Source organism: Canis lupus, chromosome 7 (assembly GCF_003254725.2).
Source record: "Canis lupus dingo isolate Sandy chromosome 7, ASM325472v2, whole genome shotgun sequence".
In the NCBI taxonomy this organism is placed as follows: Eukaryota; Metazoa; Chordata; class Mammalia; order Carnivora; family Canidae; genus Canis; species Canis lupus.
In genome coordinates, this window is record NC_064249.1 from 41,462,525 (window position 1) to 41,487,248 (window position 24,724).

Here is a 24,724-nt window from a genome sequence, read left to right on the forward strand (position 1 = left end):
AGGGGTTAAAGGCCTGGGCACAGCACCAGCACCATCCTTGGGGTGTTTGAAGTAGGGCAGGGCAGGGAAGGGCTGGAGCAGTTGAGGAGGCAGCTGGTCTGGGCTGGAAGAAGTGCCCCCTGTCTCCTATGCAAATTTCTGGATCATGAGCAGTAACCCTAAAAGGACTGACAGAGGTGCCCCCACTGAGGTGCTGGACTGGGTTCTGAGAGGGGCTCCCTGAAGAAGACTATTCCCTGTACTGGAGCTGCCAGTGGGAGCAGGAGCAGGGCCCCCACGGGGATATCTCCCAGATCCGGTGAGTTTCCCTCTTCACTTTCCCTGGGTCCTCACCCCAAGAACGGGGATACCCCTGGAAGCAAGTTCCTCAAGAACCCTTCAACAAGGGCAGCCCTGGTGGTGCAGCGGTTTAGCACTGCCTGCAGCCCAGGGTGTGATCCTGGAGACTTTGGATCGAGTCCCACATCGGGCTCTCTGCATGGAGCCTGCTTCTCCCTCTGCCTGTGTCTCTGCTTCTCTCTCTCTCTGTGTCTCTATGAATAAATAAATAAAATCTTAAAAAAAAAAAAAGGGGGGGGCAGCCCGGGTGGCTCAGCGGTTTAGTACCGCCTTCAGCCCAGGGCGTGATCCTGGAGACCAGGGATCGAGACCCACGTCAGGCTCCCTGCATGGAGCCGGCTTCTTCCTCTGCCTGTGTCTCTGCCTCTCTTTCTCTCTGTCTCTGTCTCTCTGTGTCTAATAAATAAATAAAATCTTTTTTTTTTTTAAAGAACCTTTCAACACCCAGGAAGTGGCAGAGCAATTTGTAGCTTCTCCACTAGCCTACTGCATTCAGCTCCCATTTTTTATTTTTTTATTTTTTTTAAGATTTTATTTATTCATTCATGAGAGACACAGAAAGAGAGAGAGAGAGGCAGAGACACAGGCAGAGGGGCAGGCTCCATGCAGGGAGCCCCACATGGGACTCGATCCTGAATCTCCAGGATTAGGCTCTGGGCTGAAGGTGGTGCTAAACCGCTGAGCCACCTAGGCTGCCCCAGCTCCCATTTTTAAAAAAGATTTTATTTATTTATTCATGAGAGAGAGGCAGAGAGACACGGGCAGAGGGAGAAGCAGACTCCATGCAGGGAGGCCGATCCCTCAGCTCCCACTTTTAATTAGAGATTGTTGTGTGTGTGTGTGTGTGGGGGTGCAAGTGTGTAAACAGCAAATCACAAGCACGGCCAAGAGTTAACACTACTCGTGTGACAAGTGATGCTAAACCCTCTATGTGCATTCTTCATCCTTACGATTTTGTGGGGTTGATATATGGTCATCCCTGTGTTAAAAATGAGGTTTGGGGATCCCTGGGTGGCTCAGTGGTTTAGTGCCTGCCTTCGGCCCGGGGTGTGATCCTGGAGTCCCAGGATTGAGTCCCACATCGGGCTCCCTGCATGGAGCCTGCTTCTCCTCTGCCTGTGTCTCTGCCTCTCTCTCTCTCAGTCTGTGTCTCTCATGAATAAATAAATAAAATCTTAAAAAAAAAAGAGGTTTGGAGAAGTTAAATAACCCCAGACAATGAAGACGTAAACCGTGGCCCTGGGGGTTCAGACACAAGCCCATCTGACACCAAAGTCCATTATGATGTTGTTTCATCTCTTTTTCTTAGGAGGTATGGGAGGCAGTCTGGCCCTGCCGCCAGTTTAGAGCCTCGAGATCCTCATTCATCCAGGGTCCTCTCCCTCCTGGGTCTGATGTGGTTCCCTTTATCCTTGGGCATTAACTGTGAGGGTTAAGGGGCTGCCGACTCACACCTGAGAGCTAGGGAAGCCCAGATTCTAGGTCACCCCACCCCGCAACTGAGGGGTTCCCCACTCCACCTGCCACCGTAGCTGTTCCCTGAGATCTGATGGGTTAATTCTCTGGGACGCAGTGGCCAAAGTCTTCTCAGGTGTGTCCCTCTGAACCTCAGACCCTCTCTCGCCCCACCCTTCTGGCACAATATCCTGAATGCATGCCAAGGAGCCAATGGGCCAGAGATGGAAGAGGACGGTGGCCCTGCCCCACATCTGCAGTCAGATGAGACCCTGGTAGGATGAGTTTACAGGCCCAGTGGGAAGGAAGAGGGCGGGGCAAACCAATTTTAAAAAGTGGTCACACTTAGAAGCCCAAAGCAGCACAATTCCTGACTGATTTGTGAGCCTGGCATATCCAAGAGGAGGGAGTGACTTAGGGCGGGTGTTTGAGATAGATGCCTAACTGCTGTCTTAAGTACAGGGAGGTGTGCTTGCCTTAGAGGGACGCTGGGCTCCTGGGCTTTGCACTTCCGGAATTAAGTACTAGCAATAAAATCGGTAACTCTGTCCTGTGAGTCCTGCAAGCAGGTAGGTCCTTCTCAGAAGTCAACCTGGGGGGTACCTGGGTGGGGGGTCAGTTGGTTTCGCGGCTGATTTTGGCTCAGGTCATGATCTCCGGGGTCCTGAGATGGAGCCTGGAGCCCAGTCCCCACCCATCCACCCAGGCTCAGCAGAGTCCGCTTCTCCCTCTGCCCCTCCCCCAGCTCATGCGCAAGCGCTCCTTCTCTCTCAAACAAAATCTTAAAAAAATTTTTTTTAATTAAAAAAAAATGCCAACCTGGAAGCTGACGTGGACAGATAGGTGGCTTTTGTCTGTACTCACCCCTGTGCCACTAAGGGACAGTGCCCGGCATAGACCCTCCTGGGTCCTCTTCTCCATGCCCGACACCTGGTAGGTGCCCAAGCAACGCCTGCTGAATGACCACTAGCCTTCTGCTTATGCCTTTGGCCTTTTGACTTTTTTTTGTTTGTTTGGCCTTTCGACTTTTGGAATTGGGCTGCTAGTCTATGGCAATTGACAAGCAGATCAGAGGAGGAGAGGGAGTTTCAGGACCCCCCTGTTCTGCCCACAGCGAAATCTCCTGTGCCTCACACTGAGAGACAGAGCCCCTACAGCTGAGTCAGGGGGCGGGGGTGTTGGGTACCTACCATGGAACGGGGTGTCTGGGGAGTAGGGCGGGAAGTAACTGTGCTTACTAGGGCTTTCTTGATCTGAGGCTAGGAGAAGCCCAGCTCTAGCCCTGCCTGCAGGACCCTGGTGGATTAATGGTTTACTCTCCAGGGGGAAGGAGCAAGCAGGTTAAATTTTGAACCATCAAAGGGTTTTCTGTGTCCCTGTCCCCGCCAGGGCTGGGAGAAGGCAGCGGATCAGGGTATCTGGCTCTTCCTTCCTTCCCATTCTTTTTTTTTTTTTTTTTTTTAAAGATTTTGTTTATTCATTTATTCATGAAAGACCGAGAGAGAGAGGCAGAGAGAGAAGGAGGCTCCATGCCAGGAGCCCGATGCGGGACTCGATCCCCGGTCTCCAGGATCACGCCCTAGGCCAAAGGCCGCGCTAAACCTCTGAGCCACCCAGGGATCCTTTTTTTTTTTTTTTTTTTAAAGATTTTGTTTCTTCCCATTCTTTATTATCCGGCTCTTTGGGGATCTTCCTCTGGTTGTCCCCCTTTAGGAGACCTAGGGCCCCAGGCCTAGCCCCAGGAAGCCCCCAGGCAGTCGCTGTGCCTAGCAGGGCAGCTGGGGTGGTTGCAGGGAATGGTTCCTACCCCAGTGCTCGCTGACAGCCCACATTGGCAGAGCCCCACCTGCCCCAGCACCTCACTCAGGTTTCCAAGACAGCAGAGGGAGTAAAAGGACAAACTTAATTTCCCTAGGACCCCCATCTAATTGCTTCCTTTCTTTGGCTGTGTTGGTGGAGGGACAGGTATGGGGGTGATGGTGAAGAACAGTGTTGCACCATTTCTTTCAAAGCTAGCCGTGTACTGTCTTCAGGAGCTTGTTTTCTGGGTGAGGAAAGAGCTCCTGCTCTGTAGTGTGACATAGGTGCTTTGAGGACTTGGCTCCTCCTCTGGCCCCGTGACCTTGAGCAAGTTAGGGAACCTCTCTGTGCTGTTCCTTCATGTGTAAAATGGGGATAATAGTGTATCTCAAGAGATGGCTGTGAAGATCCCACTCTCCTGCAGGCTCCAGATGCTGGAGGAAATGGACATTGGGGACCTCAAAGCCTCTGTCTCCAGCCTGTGACCCAACACCTGCTTTGTGTGCACTGAGCCTCAACATCTGTGGTCTCTTCTTCGTACTTCCTGAGATTTTGAGACCCAGTTGCTTTAAATCAGGAGTCTGCAAACTTTTTCTGTAAAGACCCAGATAATAAATATTTTAGGCTTTGTGGGCCATATGGTCTCTGTCGCAGCTACAACTTTGCTGTCGTAATGCAGAAACAGCCACAGACCATATGTAAGTGAATGAGCATGGCTGTGTTCCAAAACAACCTTTATTTATGAACACTGAAATTTGAATTTCATGTAATTTTTATGTATCACAAAGTAGTGTTCTGTCTTTGATTCTTTCCCCAGCCATTAAAAAAAAAAAAAAAAAAAAAAGATCGCAGGATGGGTTTGGCCCACAGTCCTCTAGTCTGCAGGCCACCACCTCTTTACCAGAGCAGCCCTCCCTCCATCAGGAGCTGATTGGTGGGGGTCCCCGGCCCTTCTCGTTGGATGTGTTGGATGCGGGTGGCTCCAGGTCTTCCCATCAGCAGTTGTTCAGGGCCAGGAGTCCCCATCATAGCTGCATTACCATCAGCCCACAACATGCTGTCCTTTTTCTGAGAGAGAGCTGCGGGATGGCTATCTTTTGATGCCTATTTCTGCTTTCTCCCTGGGCCTTTCAGTCCCTAGCTCTCTGATTCTCCATTCCCAGCCTCTAAATGAAAACCATGAGACCAGCCTTTCTGATGTCCCTCCCCAGCACACACTCAGCACCACGTCAGTCACATTCTGTACACAGTATCATCAAGCCTCTCAACTTGCAGAGTCAGTATCGTTCCCATTGTACAGATGGTTCTGAAGCTCGAAAGCGCTGAGCAAGTTTCCCAGGTCATGTGGCTCACGAAAGTGGCAGAGCTAACCAGCCCAATGGGTTTTGGAGCCCCAATAGCACCATGAGGAAATTATGGCCTCAGGATTTTGAATAACGGAGGTCTCTTCCCTGCCCCTCCTCTCTCTCTGTTAAAGTATTGTGTGCTCTGACCCCAGCACTCTGGCGTGCCCAACCATTCACTGATCGGATCAGGGGCAGGAGATGCTGGTAGGGAAGCCATTCAATCCAGAGATAAGAAGACTCCTTGCTTTCCTCTCATGCCTTCCTCTCGAGCATCTGACCCCAGACCTATTTCAGAATCTCTGATCTCTGATCTGTGGAAGCAGTGATGTGATTGATGGGATCTCATCTGGGTGCTAAATAAAGCCATTGTGTGAGAGCCAGCCCTGGCTGCTGCCCTGCACCATTTCCTAAGCTCAGAAGGCTGGGGGAGACAGGTGGGCCCTGGTGGGAGCTGGTAGAAGAGAGGTCAGGGAGAGAACACAACCATGAAGCCAGCTTGCATTTCAGAAAGTGGACAAGGAATGTCTCTGGGAGAGGTTGAGGCAGCTTTGCTACACTTCATCTCTTTGAAGGACAGAATAGAAATTATTGATATTGCAGCATGGATGGGACGGGTGGAGTTTAGAGAACAGGACATATGGAGAGAAATGGCATGAAGATATGAGGCAGAAGGAGCCGCACAGGTTCCATTTGCACAGAGGGCGGAGGCCAGGAATTAACAACATGAGTGCTGGGAAAAGGTGGGTCCCCAGAAGAGGCCAAGTTCCAGCTGGTTTGAGCTAGAGGAAGAAGGGCAAGATTTCAGGATCAGAGATATGTGCCCAGCAGGCCAGGGCAGCAAGTACTCTCTCCAGCCGGCAATATCCCTGGGGATGGAGAGGGCAAGGCTTCAGTCCATGCATCTCACTAAGCTCACTCAATCCAGCCCCACGGACCCCACTAGGCAGGAACAGCAGGCAGAAGCTGGGGTTGGCTAACTCCAGTGCGTTTGCCACTTCCGTGAGGTCTCTGTCCTGTTTCCAGCCTCTGTTCTTCTTTTCCTGGTGAGCACCCCGGTTCCTCCTCTGGCTTCCACCCCAGGCTCTCACAATACTCCACCCTCCCTGCCCCTGAGTATCAGCTTTGGGGACCACTGGATGGAGGCCTGGGCTCTGGCCCTCCAAACTGCTTGCTCCCCAAGGAGCTCCCATTTCCCCCGAGCACATCAGATGGCACAAGGCCTTGTCACAGACAGACACACAGAGGGCACCTGTCCTGGTGGTCAGCCGAGGGGCCCTCTACGTGGCCTCCAGGTGTGGGGAGCATGGACTGATTTCCCAGGCCTCTCCTGGTCTGTCTTCAGAGCCATAGTGGGGCCGCAGGGGCCATCTGCTCAGCCACTTCCTTCCCTGTGGCGGACAGGGATGGTGCAGCGCCTCTCAGCAGTGGACAGGTGGCGATGACAGTAGGAAAAGTGGCTTGAAGGATCAACTTTCCAACAATACAGGACCTGGGGAAGGCAGAAAGCCTGGGAGGAGGTGGAAGGCTCTGGCTCAGTGGTTCCTGGGCCCTCTAGGCCCTGCCAACAGCTCAGGAGCTGGGGGTGCCCCGGGACCAGGAAGAAGGGGAGCCTCATTTGCAAAAGGCCACCAGAGACGGGGCCAGGAGTGAGCAGCACGGACGCCTGCCATGATAGAGGAGAGGCCCCAGCCCCCCTCAAGCACCTTTGTACTCAGGTATTTGGTACTTCTCTCTGGAGTGGGGCTTATCACTTCAACTCTGAGAGTTCCTGAGGGTTCTTAACTCCGAGACACACCGAGACAGGCCGTGGGGGCCACCAGGAGTGCTGGGTGACCAGAACAACCCCTGGGGTGATGTGGGGAGGCACGGGAGAAGAGATTGTGAGCTGCTGGCGGTGCCTTCTCTCCTCTTCCTGGAGAAAGGACTTTTTGCTCTGTCACTTCCCATATGACCAGCCTTGGAAGGAAGAAACCAGAACACTTTCTTGTGAGCCTTCCTGCTGCTCCTCAGTCCACCCAGGCTCTTCCTGCCCCGCTTGGCCAGATCCTACCTCTCACCCTCTAGGCCCTCAGGGGCTGCTGCCTTCCTTCCATTGTCTCACTGAGCTCTCCGAATGGCTCATCCTTGGATGCACAAAGCCTTCTGTTGCATCTTCTCTTGTGGCACAAGCCACTCTGGCCACTTAGTCATTTGTGATGTGGGCTTTGGTCTCTGTGTATGCGCACATGCACATACGCACGCACACACATCACTGTGAATTCCTTGAGGACAGGAATGCTATCTCTCTCTCTGCTTGGCTAGGTTCTCTGCCGTAGCGGTGCCCAGGAGCTAGAAGGGTAATGAGTGAATGAGGATGTCATCACGCTCCAGAGAGAACACTAGACTGCAGGTCAGAGAAGTTGGCATCTAGACGCTCATGTGTCCTGGAGCCGGCCGCTGTCCGGTGCTGTGCCTCTGTAAAGGGAGAGCCGGCTATGACACTCCTCAGTTCCAGGTTCCAGGATTCTAGAACTCCTCTCACCCAATCTCTGTCTTCTTGACACAGACCGGCCTGTGTGTGCCTCCCATGAACGGAGACATCCCAGAGGTGTTCCTCGCCGGTGGAGACCTGGTGCCCCAAGGCCACACTCGCCGCTGCCTGTCTGTGGTTGAGTCTGGAGAGCAGCTGGAGGAAGAAGAGGAGGAGGGAAATACGGAGAAGGGGAATGGCTTTCATCCCATGCCCCTCCGAAGATCGGGGGCCTTCCGCGCCCACAACCACAACCCCTTCAAGAGACACAGTTGGGGGCCAGGCAGGGAGCTCCGGGATCCATTGAGCAGGTAACCCACGGGGGACCTCCTGCCTCCTGTCTAGACCTAGACCTAGGAGAAGGTGATTGGGAAGGCACGCCTGGAGCTGAGGACACCTGGGCACTCCTTGGACAGTCCAGACCCCGTGTCTCTGGGGTTCTTGTTGAGGATGACCTGCCTTTAAAAGTGCAGCTCTTCCTGTGGTCCTGGTTCCTCCACCTGGTCTCAGGGGCTGGTGGGAAGGTACGGGGTTGGGGAGATATCGCCTCCACCTCCCACTCTGGGTTTCATAGAACCATAAAAGGAATCAGAGCTGGAAGGGACGCAGGTATTATGTGGCCCAAACTCCTCACTTTACAGCAGAGGAAAGCGAGGCACAGACAACTGGGAGGTTCCTGAGAAGTGCCCCCGGGGTAGGGGGGAGCATTGCTGGTTCCAGGCTGACGCAGCCCTGGGATGTTTTGGACATCACAGTAGAGCCCTTGCACAGTAGAGGAGTAGCAACTCTTGCTCACAGGCCTGTGCGTCTGATTGGCAGAAGACAGGGCCCAGCTCTCCTCCTCTTCTGGAAAACCCCTGACCACTTCCCCAAAGACAGAGGAAGTCAGAAAGAGAAGATCTGGGGGTCAATGTGGAGAGCTCAGTGTGGGTGGTCATTGAGAGGGCTCGCCAGCCATGGAGGGGCACTGACTCTCTGCTCTGGCTGCGGTCCCACGGAAAGGTTCCCTTAGCTCAGGTGAGTCACTCCTGGCACAGCTGGCTGAGCTGGGCGGAAGGGGAGGACTCTGTGCCGTGTCCCTGAACTGACCTGGGTGGCAACTCAGGTGGAAGTCTTGTCCACCGGGGTCATGGAACCTTTCCGAGAGCAGCCAGCTGAAGGCAGAGATGCCATGGGTGCCCCTCATGTAGTGCCAGCTGTATCTCAGGGTCTTTGAGGGGTCACCTTTCACCGCCAGGCACTAACTCTGCCCCTTGGAGTCCTGGGCTGAGGAGGGCAAAGCTGGGCATCAGAAACCAGGCAAGGAATGAGTTTCCAGCTTGCCCTTGCCCTTGGCCTCTGCCAAGTCTGGCTTCCTTCTGGAGGATAGTTCTGTCCCGTGGCCAGCAGGGGCCACCCTTGCCCGCAGCTTTGCCACAGTGCAGCCCTGCGGGCAGGCAGTACGGGTCTGGGCCACATCTATGCCGACAGGAAGGGCTGGGCTGAGCGGTGTTCCTCTCTGGTGCCTGGCACTAGCCCCTAGGTACAGAGGGCAGTGGTGGTGATGTGTGTTTCAGGAGCGAACTGCAGGCTTCGGGATGTATGGGCTGCCAGGAGGCCCCCTCATCGCAGAGCCAAGAGGAGCTGGACGCTTTTCTGGGATTGCAGCGCCAAGGTGGCCAGCCCTCCTACGGGGTATGACAAGAGTCCCCAAGGAGGCCAGCGCCTTCCTCTCACCCACCCACCCCTGCCCCCTTGCCTGTTCCGCCACTACTCTGTGCCTCTTCCGTCCTGCCAGCTGTGGCTCTGTCTGTGCCCAGGCATCCTTCTGACTCCATCTGGCTGAAGCCATGTCTACTGTCTGCACTTCTCTGTCTGCCTCCCTGGTCTCTGTGCCCTGTCTCTGCCTCTTTCTCCACGATTCTCTGTCCCCATCTTTCTGTGTCTGAGCTCTGCGCTGATGTGAAAAGGCCTCTGTTCCCCTCACTGTGACATCCACTTCTTTCTGTGGACCCCACGTTTCTCAACATTGGAGCTGAACTTTCGATGTGTGGGATGAAATGAGGCATCTGGTGCCCTGAAAAACAGTGGATTTCTAAGGATATAATCATAGAATTATCAGGTGAGAAAGGGTATAGAGTCTGCCCAGGCTTCTGGCCTAAGGGAGCACATCTGGGGGATCCCAAGCCAGGACCTAGGGACCCCTGAGGATACACAAGGCCTCTGGAGGCCCCCCTGGGCCTGCTCGATATTTTTAAAAAACTCAGTTGCTTAACAGACTGAGCCACCTAGGCACCCCATGTATTCATATTCTTATTGGCCATGTACATATCTTCCTTTGTGAAATATCTGTTCAAGCCTTTGCTCACTTTTTTTTTTTTAATTTTTATTTATTTATGATAGTCACAGAGAGAGAGAGAGAGAGAGAGAGGCAGAGACACAGGCAGAGGGAGAAGCAGGCTCCATGCACCGGGAGCCCGACGTGGGATTCGATCCCGGGTCCCCAGGATCGTGGCCTGGGCCAAAGGCAGGCGCTAAACCGCTGCGCCACCCAGGGATCCCCTTTGCTCACTTTTTAAAAATATTTTCTTTTTTTTTTTTCCAAAGATTTTATTTATTTATTCATGAGAGACATAGAGAGAGAGGCAGAGACATAGGTAGAGGGAGAAGCAGGCTCCCTGCAGGGAGCCCAATGCAGTACAATCCAGGACCCCAGGATCATGACCTGAGCCAAAGGCAGATGTTCAACCACTGAGCCACCAAGGCGTCCTAAAAGATTTTATTTCTTTTTTTTTTTTAAGGTTTTATTTATTTATTCATGACAGACACAGAGAGGGAGAGAGGCAGAGACACAGGCAGACGGAGAAGCAGGCTCCATGCAGGGAGCCTGACATGGGACTCGATTCCGGGTCTCCAGGATCACACCCCAGGCCGAAGGCGGTGCTAAACTGCTGGGCCACCGGGGCTGCCCCCAAAAGATTTTATTTCTAATTAAGCTCTGTACTCAATATGGGGCTCAAACCACTGCTGAGACCAAGAGTCTCAACACCTCTGACTAAGCTGGCCAGGCACCCCAACCTTTTGCCCATTTTTTAACAGCTTCTCTTTTTCTTATTGATTTGTAAGAGTTCTTTATTTTTTTTAAAAAAATATTTACTTATTTATTTATTTATTTTAAAGATTTTATTTATTTATTCATGAGAGACACAAAGAGAAAAACAGAGAGCTAGAAGGAGGAGAAGCAGGCTCCATGCAAAGAGTCTGATACAGGACTTGATCCTGGGGCCCTAGGATTACTCCCTGAGCCAAAGGCAGATATTCAACCACTGAGCCACCCAGGCGTCCCAGATTGATTGATTGATTGATTGATTGATTGATTGATTTGAGAGAGTGTGAACGCATGTGCATGCACAAGCAGGGGGCAGGGTGGGGAGGAGAGGGATAGAGAGAGAGAGCAGCAGACTCCCTGCTGAGCTCGGGGCCCTGGGTGGGGCTGGATCCCACAACCTTCAGATCATGACCTGAGCTGAGATCAAGAGTTGGAGCCCTAATGGACTTTAACTGACTGAGCCTCCCAGGTGCCCCAAGAGGTCTTTATATATTCTGGATTTGTGTCCTTTGTCAGATATAAGTACTGTCAATATTTCCTCCAGCCTCTGACTTGCATTTTTACTTTAATAGTGTATTTTAATAAGCCTAAGTTTTCATTTAGATAAAATCAATTTTATCACATTTTTTTGCCAATATATCAACTTATTTTTCCCCACCTGATCCCCAATTTATTAAATTTTTAATGGTTAGTGCTTTGGGTCCTTTTTAAGAAATCCTGCTTATCCCATATGTTGGCAAATCGAACTTAAATAAAAACAAATGTAAACAAAAATAATAAATAAATAAATAAAGACTAAAAAAAAAAAAGAAATCCTGCTTATCCCAAGAATGTGAAGATTTTTCTCTAGTGTTTTCATCTAGAAGCTTTATAGACTTAGCTTTCACATTTAGCTGTATGATTTATCTAGATTCTTGAGTGTGGTAGAAATCAAGGTTTTGTGTTTTTCCCCCCTATATATAAAGATCCAGTTGCTTCATTAAAAAACCTTTCTTTCCCATCGAATTGCCATGGTGTCCCTATGTCAGTATCACATTGTCTTAATTAATGCAGCTTTTATTGTTAACCTTAAACATGTGGTAGTGTAAATCCTCCATTTTGTTATTTCCTTTTAGGACCATATTATCTATTCTAGGTCTTATGCATCTCCATGTGAATTTTATTTTATATTTCTTTTAAAAAACTTTTTTAAAAAGATTTTATTTATTTATTCATAGACACAGAGAGAGAGGCAGAGACACAGGCAGAGGGAGAAGGAGGCTCCCCTCAGGGAGCCCGATGTGGGACTCGATTCGGGGTCTCCAGGATCACACCCCAGGCTGCATGCGGGGCCAAACCGCTGCGCCACCAGGGCTGCCCTAAAAAACTTTTTTAAAAAAACATATTATTATTCTTTTAAATGTATTTATTCATGAGAGACACAGAGAGAGAGAGATAGGCAGAGACACAGACTGAGGGAGAAGCAGGCTCCATGCAGGGAGCCAGACGAGGGACTCGATCCTAGGACTCCAGGATCACACCCTGGACCTAAGGTGGCGCTAAACCGCTGAGCCACCTGGGCTGTCCTAAAAAACTTTTAAATATTTTATTTATTTTTGAGAGGGAGAGATAGAGGGAGAGAGAGAGACAGAATGAGCACAAGCCAGGGGAAAGGCACAGAGAGAAGCAGACTCCCTCTGAGCAGGAAGTCTGATGTGGGACACAATCCCAAGACCCTGGGATCATAACCTGAGCCAAAGGCAGTTGCTTAACTGACTGAGCCACCCAGGTTCCCCTCTTGTTGCATTTTTATTGAGATTATACTGAGTTCAAAAATTAATTTAGGACAAATTAACATTTTTTTAAAAAGATTTTATTTATTTGTTCATGAGAGACACACAGAGAGAGGCAGAGACATAGGAGGAGGGAGAAGTAGGCTCCTTGCAGGGAGCTCGATGTGGGTGGGACTTGATCCAGGACTCTGGGATCAACTACCTGAGCCGGAGACAGATGTTCAACCACTGAGCCACCCAGGTGCCCCTGACATCTTTTTAATATTAAATCTTTTTACCCAGGAAAAATAATATATGTCTCTATTTAGTTAGGTATTCTAAAGAAAACTATGTCTTTTATCAAAGCATGAGTTTTCTTCATACTGGTCTTGTCAATTTTTATTATATTTATTTCTAGGTAACTTACAGTTTTTGTTGCTATTATGAATGCTTTTTTTTTCTTTCTTATTTTTAAATTACATTTCCAAACTTTTTTCGTTTACAGAAATGGAATAAATTAGACCTTGTATAATTGTCTTATACTCACTTATCTTGCTAAGCTCTCTCTTGTTTTCTGTTATAAAAATTTATCTGTGATTTTTTTTTCCTGAGTAGACAATTATGTCATCTTTAAATGTGCTTTGTTTCTTTTGTTCCAAGATTTATTCCTTTTCTTTCTTTTTCTTGCCCTCTCTGCTGGCTGGGATCCTACTGCAGTGTTGGGCAGAAATATGATTACGGGTATCCTTGTCTTTTTTTTTTTTAATGAAATAGCACCAGTGCAGTTTATTTTAATGCTTCTTTTCATGAGTATAGTATCCTTGTCTTTGACTTCAGAGGAAGTACATCTTATTGATATTGATTTTTGGCTGTACATTTATAAAGGACACTTTTTTTTATCAGGTTAAGGAAGATTTCTTTGATTCCTAAGGCTTTCACTTTACAGTAAGTGGGTATTGAATTTTATTCTATGCTTTTTGCTTTTACGGAGATGGTTATATGTTTTTCTTCTTTAATATATTACTGAGGTAAATTAACTGTAAGGACTTTTCTCATATGCCACCCTTTTATTTTTATAATGAATCCAACTTTGTCATGACAGATTATCTTTTTTTTTATTTAAAGATTTTATTTATTTATTCATGAGATACACAGAGAGAGGGAGAGAGAGGCAGAGACACAGGCAGAGGGAGAAGCAGGCTCCATGCAGGGAGCCCGATGTGGGACTCGATCCTGGGTCTCCAGGATCATGCCCTGGGCCAAAGGCAGGTGCCAAACCGCTGAGCCACCCAGGGATCCCCCAGATTATCTTTTTTATACAGCGCATAACAAAACAACCCCAAACTTAATGGCTTAAAATGACTTTTTTCCCCCTCTCACTATTCTGTGGGTGAATAATTTGGGTTGACCTCAGCTGAGTATTCTGCTTACTTCACCTGGACTCACATGGCTGCAGGTGGCTGGTGGCTTGCATATGGCTGGTGGCCAAGGCTGGCCATACTCACATCTGCCATTTGTCAGGCTGAAAGTTGCGATACCTTGGTTGTCATTCACATGGCCTCTCCAGAGTTTGGTTTAGACTTGTTCACATGGAAATAGCAGTGCAAGTGGACAAGAGTGCAAGCTTCAGGGTTTCTTTTCTTTTCTTTTTTCCTAGAGCTTATTTATTTTTAGAGAGAGAGAAAGAGAAAGAACAAGCAGGGAGAGGGGCAGAGGGAGAGGGAGAAACAGGCTCCCTGCTGAGAGGGGAGCTTGATGTGGAGCTGGATCCCAGGACCCTGAGATCACCACCTGAGCCAAATGCAGACGCCTAACCGACTGAGCCACCCAGGTGCCCCAACCTTTAAGGTTTCTTGAGGTTAAAGCTCAAAAATCATCTAAGCCCCTTCCACCACATTCTTTTTTTTTTTTTTCTTCCACCACATTCTATTCGTCTAGTAGAGTCACCGGCCAGCCCAGGTTCAAGGAGTGGATGGATACTTCCTTGGTGGAGGCAGCAGCAAATGCTTTGTAGACATTGAAAATCTACTTTGGTTTGCTAGTGATTTCTGTACTTAAGTTAATAAGAGAAATTGTACCCAAATCTTGGTCACACTGTCTGTGTGCAGTTTAAGAATCAAGGTTATACTCACATTATAGGGAGAGTTAGAGAGTTTTCATTTCTATTCTTTGAAGAGTTTACATAGGATTTCTGTTCTCTAGTCCTTGAGATATCTGTGCCTTGCCTGTAAAATGTTTTTGGCCTGGTGAGTTTTGTTTTGTTTTGTTTTGTTTTATTTTATTTTAAAGCTTTTATTTATTTATTCATGAGAGACACACAGAGAGAGAGAGAGGCAGAAATATAGGCAGAGGGAGAAACAGGCTCCACACAGGGAGCCCGACATGGGATTCGATCCTGGCACTCCAGGATTATGCCCTGAGCCGAAGACAGACTCACCCAACCACTGAGCCACCCAGGCGTCCTTGTTTTGTTTATAGAAAAATTAACTACCGGGCTGCCTGGGTGGTTCAGCGGTTGAGCATCTGCCTTCAACTCAGGGCGCGATCCCAGGGTTCCGGAATCAAGTCCCACATCGGGCTCCCTGCATGGAGCCTGTTTCTCCCTCTGCCTATGTCTCTGCCTCTCTCTCTGTGTCTCTAATGAATGAATAAATAAATAAAAGCTTTAAAAAAAAAGAAAAAGAAAAATTACCAATTCCATTTCTTTTAAAAATTTTTATTATTTTTAAAATTTATTTGCTCATGAGAGCCCGATGTGGGACTCGATCCTGGGACTCCAGGATCACTCCCCAGGCCAAAGGCAGGTGCTAAACCTCTGAGCCACCCAGGGATCCCCTAATTAAAAAAAAATTTTTAAGTAATCTCTCTGCCCAATACGGGGCTCAAACTCACCACCCCGAGATCATGAGTCACATCCTCCACCAACTCAGGTGCCCTGATTTCTGCTTTCCTCCTTATTGTATCCTTCCTTCTGTTTTCTTGGACATTGTTCTGTTGTTCTCTTTCTAATTTTTTAAAGTTGGCATAGTTCATTAATTTTCAGCTTTTAAAATTTTTCAGTGTAAGCATTTTAATTTCTAAAGCTATAAATTACCCCAGAAATACCACTTTGGCCATGTCTCACAAATTTTGTTCTACAGTTCTATAGTATTTTCACTATTGTTGTTATAAAATAACTTTTTTTTTTTTTTTTTAAGATTTTAAATACTCTCTACACCCAACATGGGGCTTGAACTCATAGCCCTGAGGTCAAGAGTCACATGCTCCACTGATTGAGCCAGCCAGGTGCCCCATAAAATATCTTTTAATTTCTATTACAATTTCTTTGTCTAGTAAGTCTATTCAGAAGAGTTTTTTTTTAAGAGGACAGATTCCTTTTTAAAAAAGATTTTATTTATCCATTTTTTCATGAGAGACATAGGAAGAGAGGCAGAGACATAGGCAGAGGGAGAAGCAGGCTCCTCACAGCCTGATATGGGACTCAATCCCTGGACTGGGATTATGCCCTGAGCCAAAGGCAGATGCTCAACCGCTGAGCCACCCAGATGTCCCTACTTAGAAGAGTATTTTAACATTTCTAAATCTATAGAGATTTTTTTTTAAAACAACACATTTTTAAAATATAACAAACAGGGATACTCAGGTGGCTCACAGTTGGTGTAGCATCTGTCTTGAGCTCAGGTCATGATCTCAGGGTCCTGGGATCTAGCTCCGTATTAGGCTCTCTATTCAGCGGGGAGTCTGCCTCTCTTTCTGTCTCTCCCCCTACTTGTGGACGTGCTCTCTCTCTCCTCTCAAATAAATAAATAAAATATTTAAAAGAAAGAATATAACAAACATACAGAAAAGGAAATGAAACTTACATGTACAAAGTAATGAACAATTAGGAAGCAAATAGCTGTGTAACCATTCCAGGTTACATAAGAAAAACCAGAGCATCACCAAAACTTAGATGCCCTGTGTCCCTCCGCACTCATAATCCACTCATAACCTTCTCTCTCCTGGCAGGAATGACCACTTTCTTGACTTTTTTTTTTAAGATTTTATTTTTAAGTAATTTGTATACCCAACATGGGGCTCAAACTCACAACCCCAAGATCAAGAATCACATGCTCCCCTGACTGAGCCAACTAGGCACCCCTAGTTTTGCGTATTTAAACTTTACGTGAATGTGACCATAGAGGACATATATTTTTTGTGTCTTGATTCTTCCCCTCACTATTATGTTTGTGAGATTCATCCATATTGTCAGGTGAGCTGTGGTGTGTTCATTTTCATTGCTGATTAGTATTTTGGTGTATAAATATATCACAAGTTCCTTATCCAGTCCATTAGGAAGGGATTTCTGGCTTGTTACCTGTGATCTCTCTGATATGGATGATTTGAAATGTGTTAAAATATGCCTTATGGCCTGATATGTGACCAGTTTTTGTAACGCTTCATGTAGGCTTGAGAAAAATCTTTCTTTCCTAATGGTTGGTTGTATGGCTCATGAATATTCCTGCTCCCTTTTGTCTTAAACCCAGACTGTCCAGGTCTATCATTTCCTTTCTATTACCTGACTGGCTTCCATAGTTTGAGTTTGTCATGCCTGGAAACTCTTCAGGGTTACATATTTTCTAAGATATTTTCTGCATTGGGCTTAGACTGCAGCAGAGTGCTGAGAGCTGGCAGAAATGACTTGCCAGTGATTCAGGTGGAATGTTGAGGATGTGGGTAGTGCAGAGGGCTGTAGACCTGAGGACTTGAAGACAGACCCCCTGCGGAAAAGTGGGAGCATGGAGAGTGGGAGCAGGAGAGGGATGAGGCCTGACTTTGTGTGAGGATTCTTGACATGATTCTAGGGTCAGAGTTGCTGTCATCCATCTGCTGACCCTTTGGACCACTCGGCCACTGGCATGCTTTCCAAGTCTGTATCCATGAGTGGCATCAATTGCCTCTTGGGCAGCTCTGATCCAGCTGGTGAGTAGGGGTGAGGGAGAGGCACCCCATCTGTCTCACCATTACCCCTCAGAGCCAGCTGTTGAGTCTGCATGTCCTGGGTTCTGGTTAACCACACACCCTTTGAATTCAGGACTTTGGCTTCTGAGACTCTCCTTCCAATGAAGGAGGACATAGGAGAGATTGTGGCTCTGCAGTTCCCTCTGTCATGGGTGATGGAGGACAGTTACCTGTGATGTACCTTGTCCCCATGACAAGGCACTGGGCACTGTGGTGAAACCTCTGCTCTCTCCATTCTGCAGAAACACAGCTGAGACCTCAGGCCCTGAGGCCTGTGCTCCATGGAGCCCTCGCGCTCTCTCAGTTCCCGGGCCCCTAAGTTCTTCAACTCTGCTGGGGTCAGGCCCCACCCTTTACCCCATGCCTCCCTGCCCCCACCCCCACCCCACCCAGCGCCAGTCCTCTGAGGCAGCACAGCCCTGCAGCTTGGGACCCTGATCCAGGTGGAGGGGGTGGGGGAGGCAAGCCTGGATCACTTCGTCCAGCTTCAGCTGGACACCTCTTGTCTCCTTTTGTGTTGGCAGGGAATTTATACCAGTCCTCTGCCACTGACCTTAGCCAAAGGTGAGTTCAAGACCCAGAGCCCTTCAAAGGCCTAGCCAGAAGAGGGGCAATGGGACTGGACCACGGATGTTGTGATTCCCGGGGTCTCTGCTTTCTGAAATCTTGTTCCACTTAATGTTTTCCTTAGGTATTTATGTTGGTATGTATGTATTTAGAGCAGGTGTGCAAGCTGGTGGAGGGAAAGAGGGAGAGAAAATCTCAAACAGACTCCTTGCTGAGTGTGGAGTGCTCAATCTTGCAACCCCGAGATCATGAGCTGAGCCAAAATCAAGAGTGGGACTCACCACTGAGCCACCCAGGCGCCCCTCCCCTTAGCACTTCTGATCAAAGCCTCCAGATATCTTTCTCCCTGAGCAACACAAGAATTCACCGCCTTCTCCCTCATTGGCCAGGGAAGGTTTAGAAGGTTCCCAGTAGCCCCAAAGGAAAAGTAGCATCCAGACCCCAGGTGGACAGATGAGTAAGACAGGGGGAGTTGCTTGTTATTGTCAGTGCCAGAAAGGTGAGTGGGCAGATTGGCTGTTGGACAGTCTTACGGAGAGACAGGGACCAAGGACCCCATGGATCTGCTTCGGAGGTTCAGATAATTGACCAATGAAGAGTGGCCCTAAGGAGAGCTCTGGTGGCTGGGGGTTTGTGTGGGGGGCAGGGGCTGTGGGCCTAGCTCAGGAATCATGGAGGAGTCTGGGAGATTTCTGTAGCCAGGAAAATAAAGCACACAAAATCGGCACCTGTTTGTTTGGCTCCTGGCGCTGAAGCCTGGTGAGAGCCGCTGGGCCCCTGGACAGTGTGGCTGGATGCGCTTGCCATGGCCCTTTAAGATGCCAAGCTCTGATTTGTGGTCCTGAAAATCTCTAGCTGACACATCCTGCTGGCTCTGCGTTTGGGATTAGCTCATGGGATGGGGCTGATGAAATCCCAGGAAATCCACTCCTCATTGGCTTCAGGCCCAGAGGCCCTTTCCAAACAGCACAGAGGGTCGTACACAGGGCTCTTGTGTTTTGAGGGGAACATGCCCTCCCCCGGAGAGCCCTTACCCCATATCTTTCACGGGAGAGCAGTGCAAGAAGAGATCGGGCCTGAGTTAGGTAGGAAGGGGGTGGTCTGTCTTTATCTGGGAGGAGCCTGGAGTTTCCCTCCCAGGTGAAGGGCCTGAGCAACAGTGTCCTGTCCACATCTGTCCTGTCTGGGAGGTGAGGGTGGGCTGAGGGGTCTCTCTCCAGGCCGTCCTTGGACCTCCTTTCTCCCATCCTGGGCCCGGCACCTTCACCAGCCATGGCTATGGGAGCATCATCTTTCTCTTCCCCGTCTCCATCTCCACCTCTTCACCTCTTTTTCTCTCTGCAGCTGTGGCCAATTGGAAGGAGGCTTGGGTACCTGGGTAAGCTCCCCGCTGCAGCGTACCTTCAGCTTCTTCCTGAGCATGACCGGAAAGGCTAAGGTAGGAGTCGGTGGGGAAGTAGGAGGCCTGGCCCCCCTCCCCTCCCTGCTTCCCTTCCTCCTCACCCCACCATCCGCTCCCCTCCCCAGCTTCCTGGGGAGACAGACACTCAAGGCAGTGGTTCAGTTTGAGGGGCCACCTGCCAGTTCTTCCAGTCTCTGTCCCACATCCCCGGAGTCACATTTCCTCAGCTCTCCTGGTGCAGACGGCTGGAAGGAGGGGGTAGGGAAGGAGCCTCAGAAGCTAAGCTGTGGCCCAGCCCTCCCTCCCTCAAGGCCTCCAGTAGCTACAGAGGTGGGCAGCAGAGATCTTAAGCATTGGATAAAATCATGATAATAATTATAGCAATACCTTTTACTTTGCAGAGTATTAGGGTTTGCAAGGTGCTTTTACACTTCTAATTGTATGGGTGGATGTGGCAGCTGACGGAGTGAAATTAGACCACAGGCAGAATGGAAGGCCTGGAAAGTATGTGGTTATGGAAACACATGCACACCCTGTGTGTGGGGCCATGACCAGTTCGGACCCCAGGAAGGAGCAGGTATTCTGCTCTCTCCTCTATTACCAACCCCAGCTCCGTGAAACCAGGCGCTCTGCCTGCTGCTTGAATGCATTTCCACTTTCTTCATTTACTGGCAGAATGAGCCATCCCCTTTTCTTCTCACAGCCTCCCCAGGTATACAAGTACTTTCCAGCCTGGGGTGGCTTCTGAGCCCTGGGAGGAGTGCCAGAGAAAACATCCTCCTGTTCACCTTGGGGAGCATGGGATTCTCACCCAGAAAGGTTGCTGGGCTCCTCCTGGCCCCACCCCCGGTGCCAGGACTTGCTCCTCTGCCAGCCTTATAGCCAGGGCTCCTCTTTCTCTGGGTGCACCGAGAAGGCAGAGATGACACCCGCTTGCTAGCAGCTTCTCACCACATGCTGCAGTGGGGAGTTTGAGGCATGGGACCAGGTGGTCTGAGAAGCGGAGGAACAACCAGAGAATCTTCAAGTTTGGGGTGGGTGAGGGCAGTGGGGCAGGGAGGCTTCTTCTCTCCCATGGTGGGGGCCAAGCTCTCTGGGAACAAGGCAAATGGGGAGACCTGGGGCCTAGGGCCAACCTGCCAGCTCAGCTCAGGGTAGGAGAGTGTGCTGGTGGAACCACCTCTCTTCCTGTGGTCAGAATGGGCAGGGGGAGTCGGTACTGCCCTGGGCCCTCAGGATCCTGCATCTGCCCAGGCTTGGCTCAAGTTTGGTGCGGGTTAAATAACTAGGTGGAGGGGAATGTGGGCTGTATGGAGCCCAGACAGGTGGCAGGAAAGAGCCAGAGCAGTCAAGACCTGGCCTACTGGCCCTTACTCACCAGGGTTTCTGGTCCAGTCCTCTTCCACCCTCCTGAATGTGTGTGGCTGCCTCTCTAATCCTCCTCTGCCCCTCCTCCCAGCCTAGGATAGCTCCTGAGCAGGTAAACATGGGGGTGGGGCTGGAGAGAAGTCCAGCAATGAGAGAGGAAGTGGCTTATTCCTTCCTATTTGACCAGAGTCATCATGGTGAACAAAACACTTCTCCAGAGGTCATCTCATTTCATTCTTATAACACCCTGGCAAAGAAAAATTATTTATTTATTTATTTATTTATTTATTTATTTATTTATTTTTAAAGAGAAATATTTTAATCTCCATTTTGCAGACAAGATAACTTAGAGGTCCCACAGTTATTATGAGGCAGAGCTGTATTGCAGAGCCAGAGCGTTGACTCCATGCTTCTGCCTCTGTCTGGAAACTTCCCTAACCTGCTTTTCCCCCCTCTTCCCTGTTTCCACCATCTCCAGCTGGATGGCCACTGGAGTCAGCTATGCCTCAGTCAGCCTGTCCTGGAATATACAGGGTCCGGAGCGATAAAAAGAACCCACACACACTCGTGGGCTCTGTAGCACTTGGGCCCGGGGAATCCTTCTGACTCTGACTATCCATCTGGTGGCCTAGACTCTGACATGAAGCTCCTGCCTGGGACAGCCTCCCCACCCATGAAGTGTGGGGAACACATTTGTCAAGTTAAATGAGCTATTTTATTGTATTCATTTTAAAGATTTTATTTATTTTTGAGATTTTTATTTATTTATTTTAGAGGGAGAGAGAGAAAGCGCCCACTGGGGGAGGGACAAGGGGGAGAGAGAAGGAGGGGGAGAAAGAATCTCGAGCAAACTCTGCCTTGAGCATGGAGCCCAATGCAAGTCTCCAGGCAGGGCTTGATCCCACCACTCCGAGATCATGACCCCAGGTAAAACCAGGAGTTGGATGCTCCATGGACTAAGCCATGCAGGTGCCCCTTAGGATTTTATTTGTTAAGTATCTCTACACCCAGTGGGTCTTGAACTCACAGATCCCGAGATCAAGAGTCACATGCTCTGGTGGTGGCTACTTTGAGATTCTGGCAGAAATTAGAGTTGCCTTTCATTCTGGGCCATCTAAAAAAAATAGTTTCTGAAAATCTGGGAAGTATCACTGGATAGAAGTGGGATGGGGTTGGGGGGATTAGGATGCAAGTGGTTTGGTTTTGGAAGTGTTCCCGGGGATACAGAAGATGACTACTAAGTCAGGCAGCAGGCCTAGCTCAGTAAAAGCCCAGGTGTTTCCCAGGATAGACAGGTTTTCTACACTCATGCCTAAGCCCCTTCTTGGCCACTCATCTCCCAAGGGGAAGATGTGGGTGTGTAGGGTCAGGGGCCAGCTGGGATGCAAAGCCCCCTGAAGATGGGGGCAGAGGCAGAAAAAGGCTGGAATTTAGATCTGCTTCTTTCAGAGACCTTCTGAGTCTGGGGCCTGAAAGCCCTGCCAAACTGTGAGATCCTGGTCCTGGCCACATGGCTGTGCCCCTGGGTGCCCAGACTGCAATATGTCCTTTTAAGATTCTACCCTTAGCCTGTGGCACTCTTCCACCACAGGCCTGGGAGAAAAGCTGAGATCCCAGCCACCCCTGGCCTATGGGTCCCCAGTGGGCGGAGCAGTGAGGCCAGGATTGTAGCTTCTGGTTGTCTGTTTTTAAATTTAGTACATTCTTCAGCCCTGCCTGCCCACTGGGGGAGATTAAGTCTGGGGTTCTGGGGAGCTCCTAGGGCTTTCTTGTAAGGTTGCCCCTGCAGGTAGGAGCCTGCAGGAACCAGCCTCCCTCCTGGCCCGTGGAAAGTCCTTTTTGCTATCTAGTTTCCATTCAGCCTAGAATGGGTCCGTCCCCTTTCCTTTTTTCTGGTCTTTGCTATACGCGGATCCTAAACAGTGGAAGCAGTGAAGAAGGTGATAAAGGAGTTGTGAAGCAGGAGGGAGACTGGAGCAGTGTGGGGGTGGTGCTGGGGGGTGAGGAGCCTAACCAGCTCAGCCAGTGGTGAGGCACTGAGCCCAAAATAGTGGCTGAGGCTAAAATTGGCACCTACAAGAGTGCTGAGTTGGGCTGGGAACCTGCTGCCTGGCGCTGCTGCTGGGTTGTACCTCCTCTCCCTCCTTCAGGCAGGACCCTGCGAACATAGGATGCTCTGTTCCAAGGCTCTCCAGAGAAATGGACAGCCTGAGAGGCAGAAATGAACTGCAATTTGGATGGTTATGGGCAGGGAGCGGGAGGGGTCCAGCATCAGGAAACTCAACACAGGTGGAGGTTGGCTCAGGCTGCGGCAAAAGGTCCTGAAAGAATGCCCCACTCCACCCTGCCTGTTGCGGGGAGACTGGCCAGACCCCAACTGCTACCCCGCCTGAGCGGCAACGTTGGAGAGCGGGGTTAGACACAAGGAAGGACTTCCCCGGCCTCCCAGCCTCCGGAGGAGGGGGCGGGGCCAGGGCCGGGCCGGGGCGGGGCGGGGCGGGGGGCTGGCGGGAGAGCTCTCGGGCGAGCACCCTCGCCTCCACGCCCGGTAGAGACCAGCCTTTTGCTTCTCCTGGCGCTCCCCGCCCCCCCGCCCAGCCCCCAGCGGCGAGCGGGGCCTGGCGGCGCAGGCGGCGCAGGCGGCGGGGCTCCCTGCAGAGCGCGCGGGGCGGGGGCCGCGGGGCTCCCGAGCCGAGGTCGGCGGGGCGCGGGCCGGGCGCGGGCGGGGCGCGGGCAGGGCGCGCAGGACCGGCGGGCGGCGGCGGCGGCGGGGCGGGCCCCCCCCCCCCGCGCCCCGGCCCGCGGGCAGGCTCACGTTTGAGGAACTGCGCGGGGCGCGCGCGCGAGCCGCCTTCCTGTCCCGGGACCGCCCGCCGCCGCCGCCCCGACCATGTCTCGGATCGAGTCGCTCACGCGCGCGCGGACCGAGCGGAGCCGGGAGCTGGCGAGCAAGGTGGGCTCCGGGCGGCGGGGCGGGGAGGGGTGGGAGGGGGGGTGCAGGGGGGAGCGCCGGGGCGGGGGAGCGCCGGGGCCCGGGGCGGGGGGGCGCGCCGATCACGCCGCCTTGCCCCCCGGCCCGGCCGCCCCGGAAGAAAGTTGCTCCGGGCAGGGGCCGGGCGGGCGGAGGGAGGTGCGCGTGTCCGGGGGTCACCCCTCGGCCCCGCGCCCCGCGGTCGCCGGCGTGGTCGGCCCCCTTTGTCCCCGCCATCCGGCGCAGGGCCCGGCAGGGCCGGGTTCCCGGTTCCCCCCCTCCGCCCCCCCTCCGAGACAAAAGTCAGCCCCTCCTCCCCCGGAGATGGACTTTCCAGCTGTGATTCACTTCTCCCCTCGGGTGGGCGGGTGGCTGGGGTCGGGGCGGCTGAGGCACCGCGCACTTCCTCTCCGAGACTTCACCCGCGGGCGCCGGGAGCAGAGGTCTTTGTGTAGTTGGGACCCTTCCCTCCGCCCTTAGGGGCCCTGAGCACACCTGTTTCTGGGACTCGGGGTCTAGGTCCCCGTGACTGTCTGGCCCCCAGGCTTCCAAGAGCCCCCTGCTCTCCTGGCGTGAAACTCTTTGGCTGACCCCCGCAGCAGGCATTGTGCCCCCTTCCCTCCTCCTCCTCTTTCTCCTCCTCTCCTCTGCTCTGTTCATCCTGGGACCCATTCACCTACCATTTCCAGAGTCTGGGGTATAATTACCCTTGGCCCTTACTCCATCCCAAGTATCCTTTATCCCTGTCTTTGTACCCAGGCCCTCTCTCAAAGGCCATGACCTCTGCACACCCCAGGCCCCAGGAAATGAGGTGTAGGTGAACAAGTTAGAGCTGGGAGCATTGGTACCTGCCCCAGGGCACCTCCCAGCTGCCCTGGACACACACCCTGTACCCATTTTCAGGAGGGCCAGGACCCCACCAATGTCTGGTTTAATCTCTGGCTTCCCTCTGACTCTGGTGCCCTGCCCCGAGTCCCAGCCTGTGCTCATCACCACCACCGTTACACTGGGCAGGAGGGCAGTGACCTTTGGGAGCCCTGGAAGATGGTGGAAAGCCCTCCCCATACCTCCTAGCTCCTAGCCTGGCTACCTGTCTTGAGGCTAAGTTGGGAGAGATTCCATCCTGG

The 24,724-nt window shown here is 51.2% G+C and overlaps 1 protein-coding gene across 11 annotated transcripts in view; it reads left to right on the top strand.

Moving 5' to 3' along the window:
• The first annotated feature begins 137 nt into the window (after positions 1 to 137).
• ARHGEF2 (Rho/Rac guanine nucleotide exchange factor 2) overlaps positions 138 to 24,724 on the top strand; it is a 46,528-nt gene continuing 21,941 nt past the window's right edge. For 3 of the 11 annotated variants that reach the window (XM_025430891.3, XM_025430896.3, XM_025430893.3), the window contains exon 1: positions 23,420 to 23,579. In XM_025430891.3, the coding sequence (XP_025286676.1) occupies positions 23,517 to 23,579 (63 nt within the window). In that variant the 5' untranslated portion in view covers positions 23,420 to 23,516. Of the gene's footprint in view, positions 299 to 2,256; positions 2,364 to 7,307; positions 7,330 to 7,485; positions 7,761 to 8,448; positions 8,467 to 9,005; positions 9,124 to 17,132; positions 17,251 to 17,813; positions 17,854 to 18,805; positions 18,942 to 19,200; positions 19,295 to 23,419; positions 23,580 to 24,724 lie in introns of those variants that run through there. The other 8 variants (XM_035719072.2, XM_025430888.3, XM_025430889.3 and 5 more) reach the window with 8 other exon arrangements.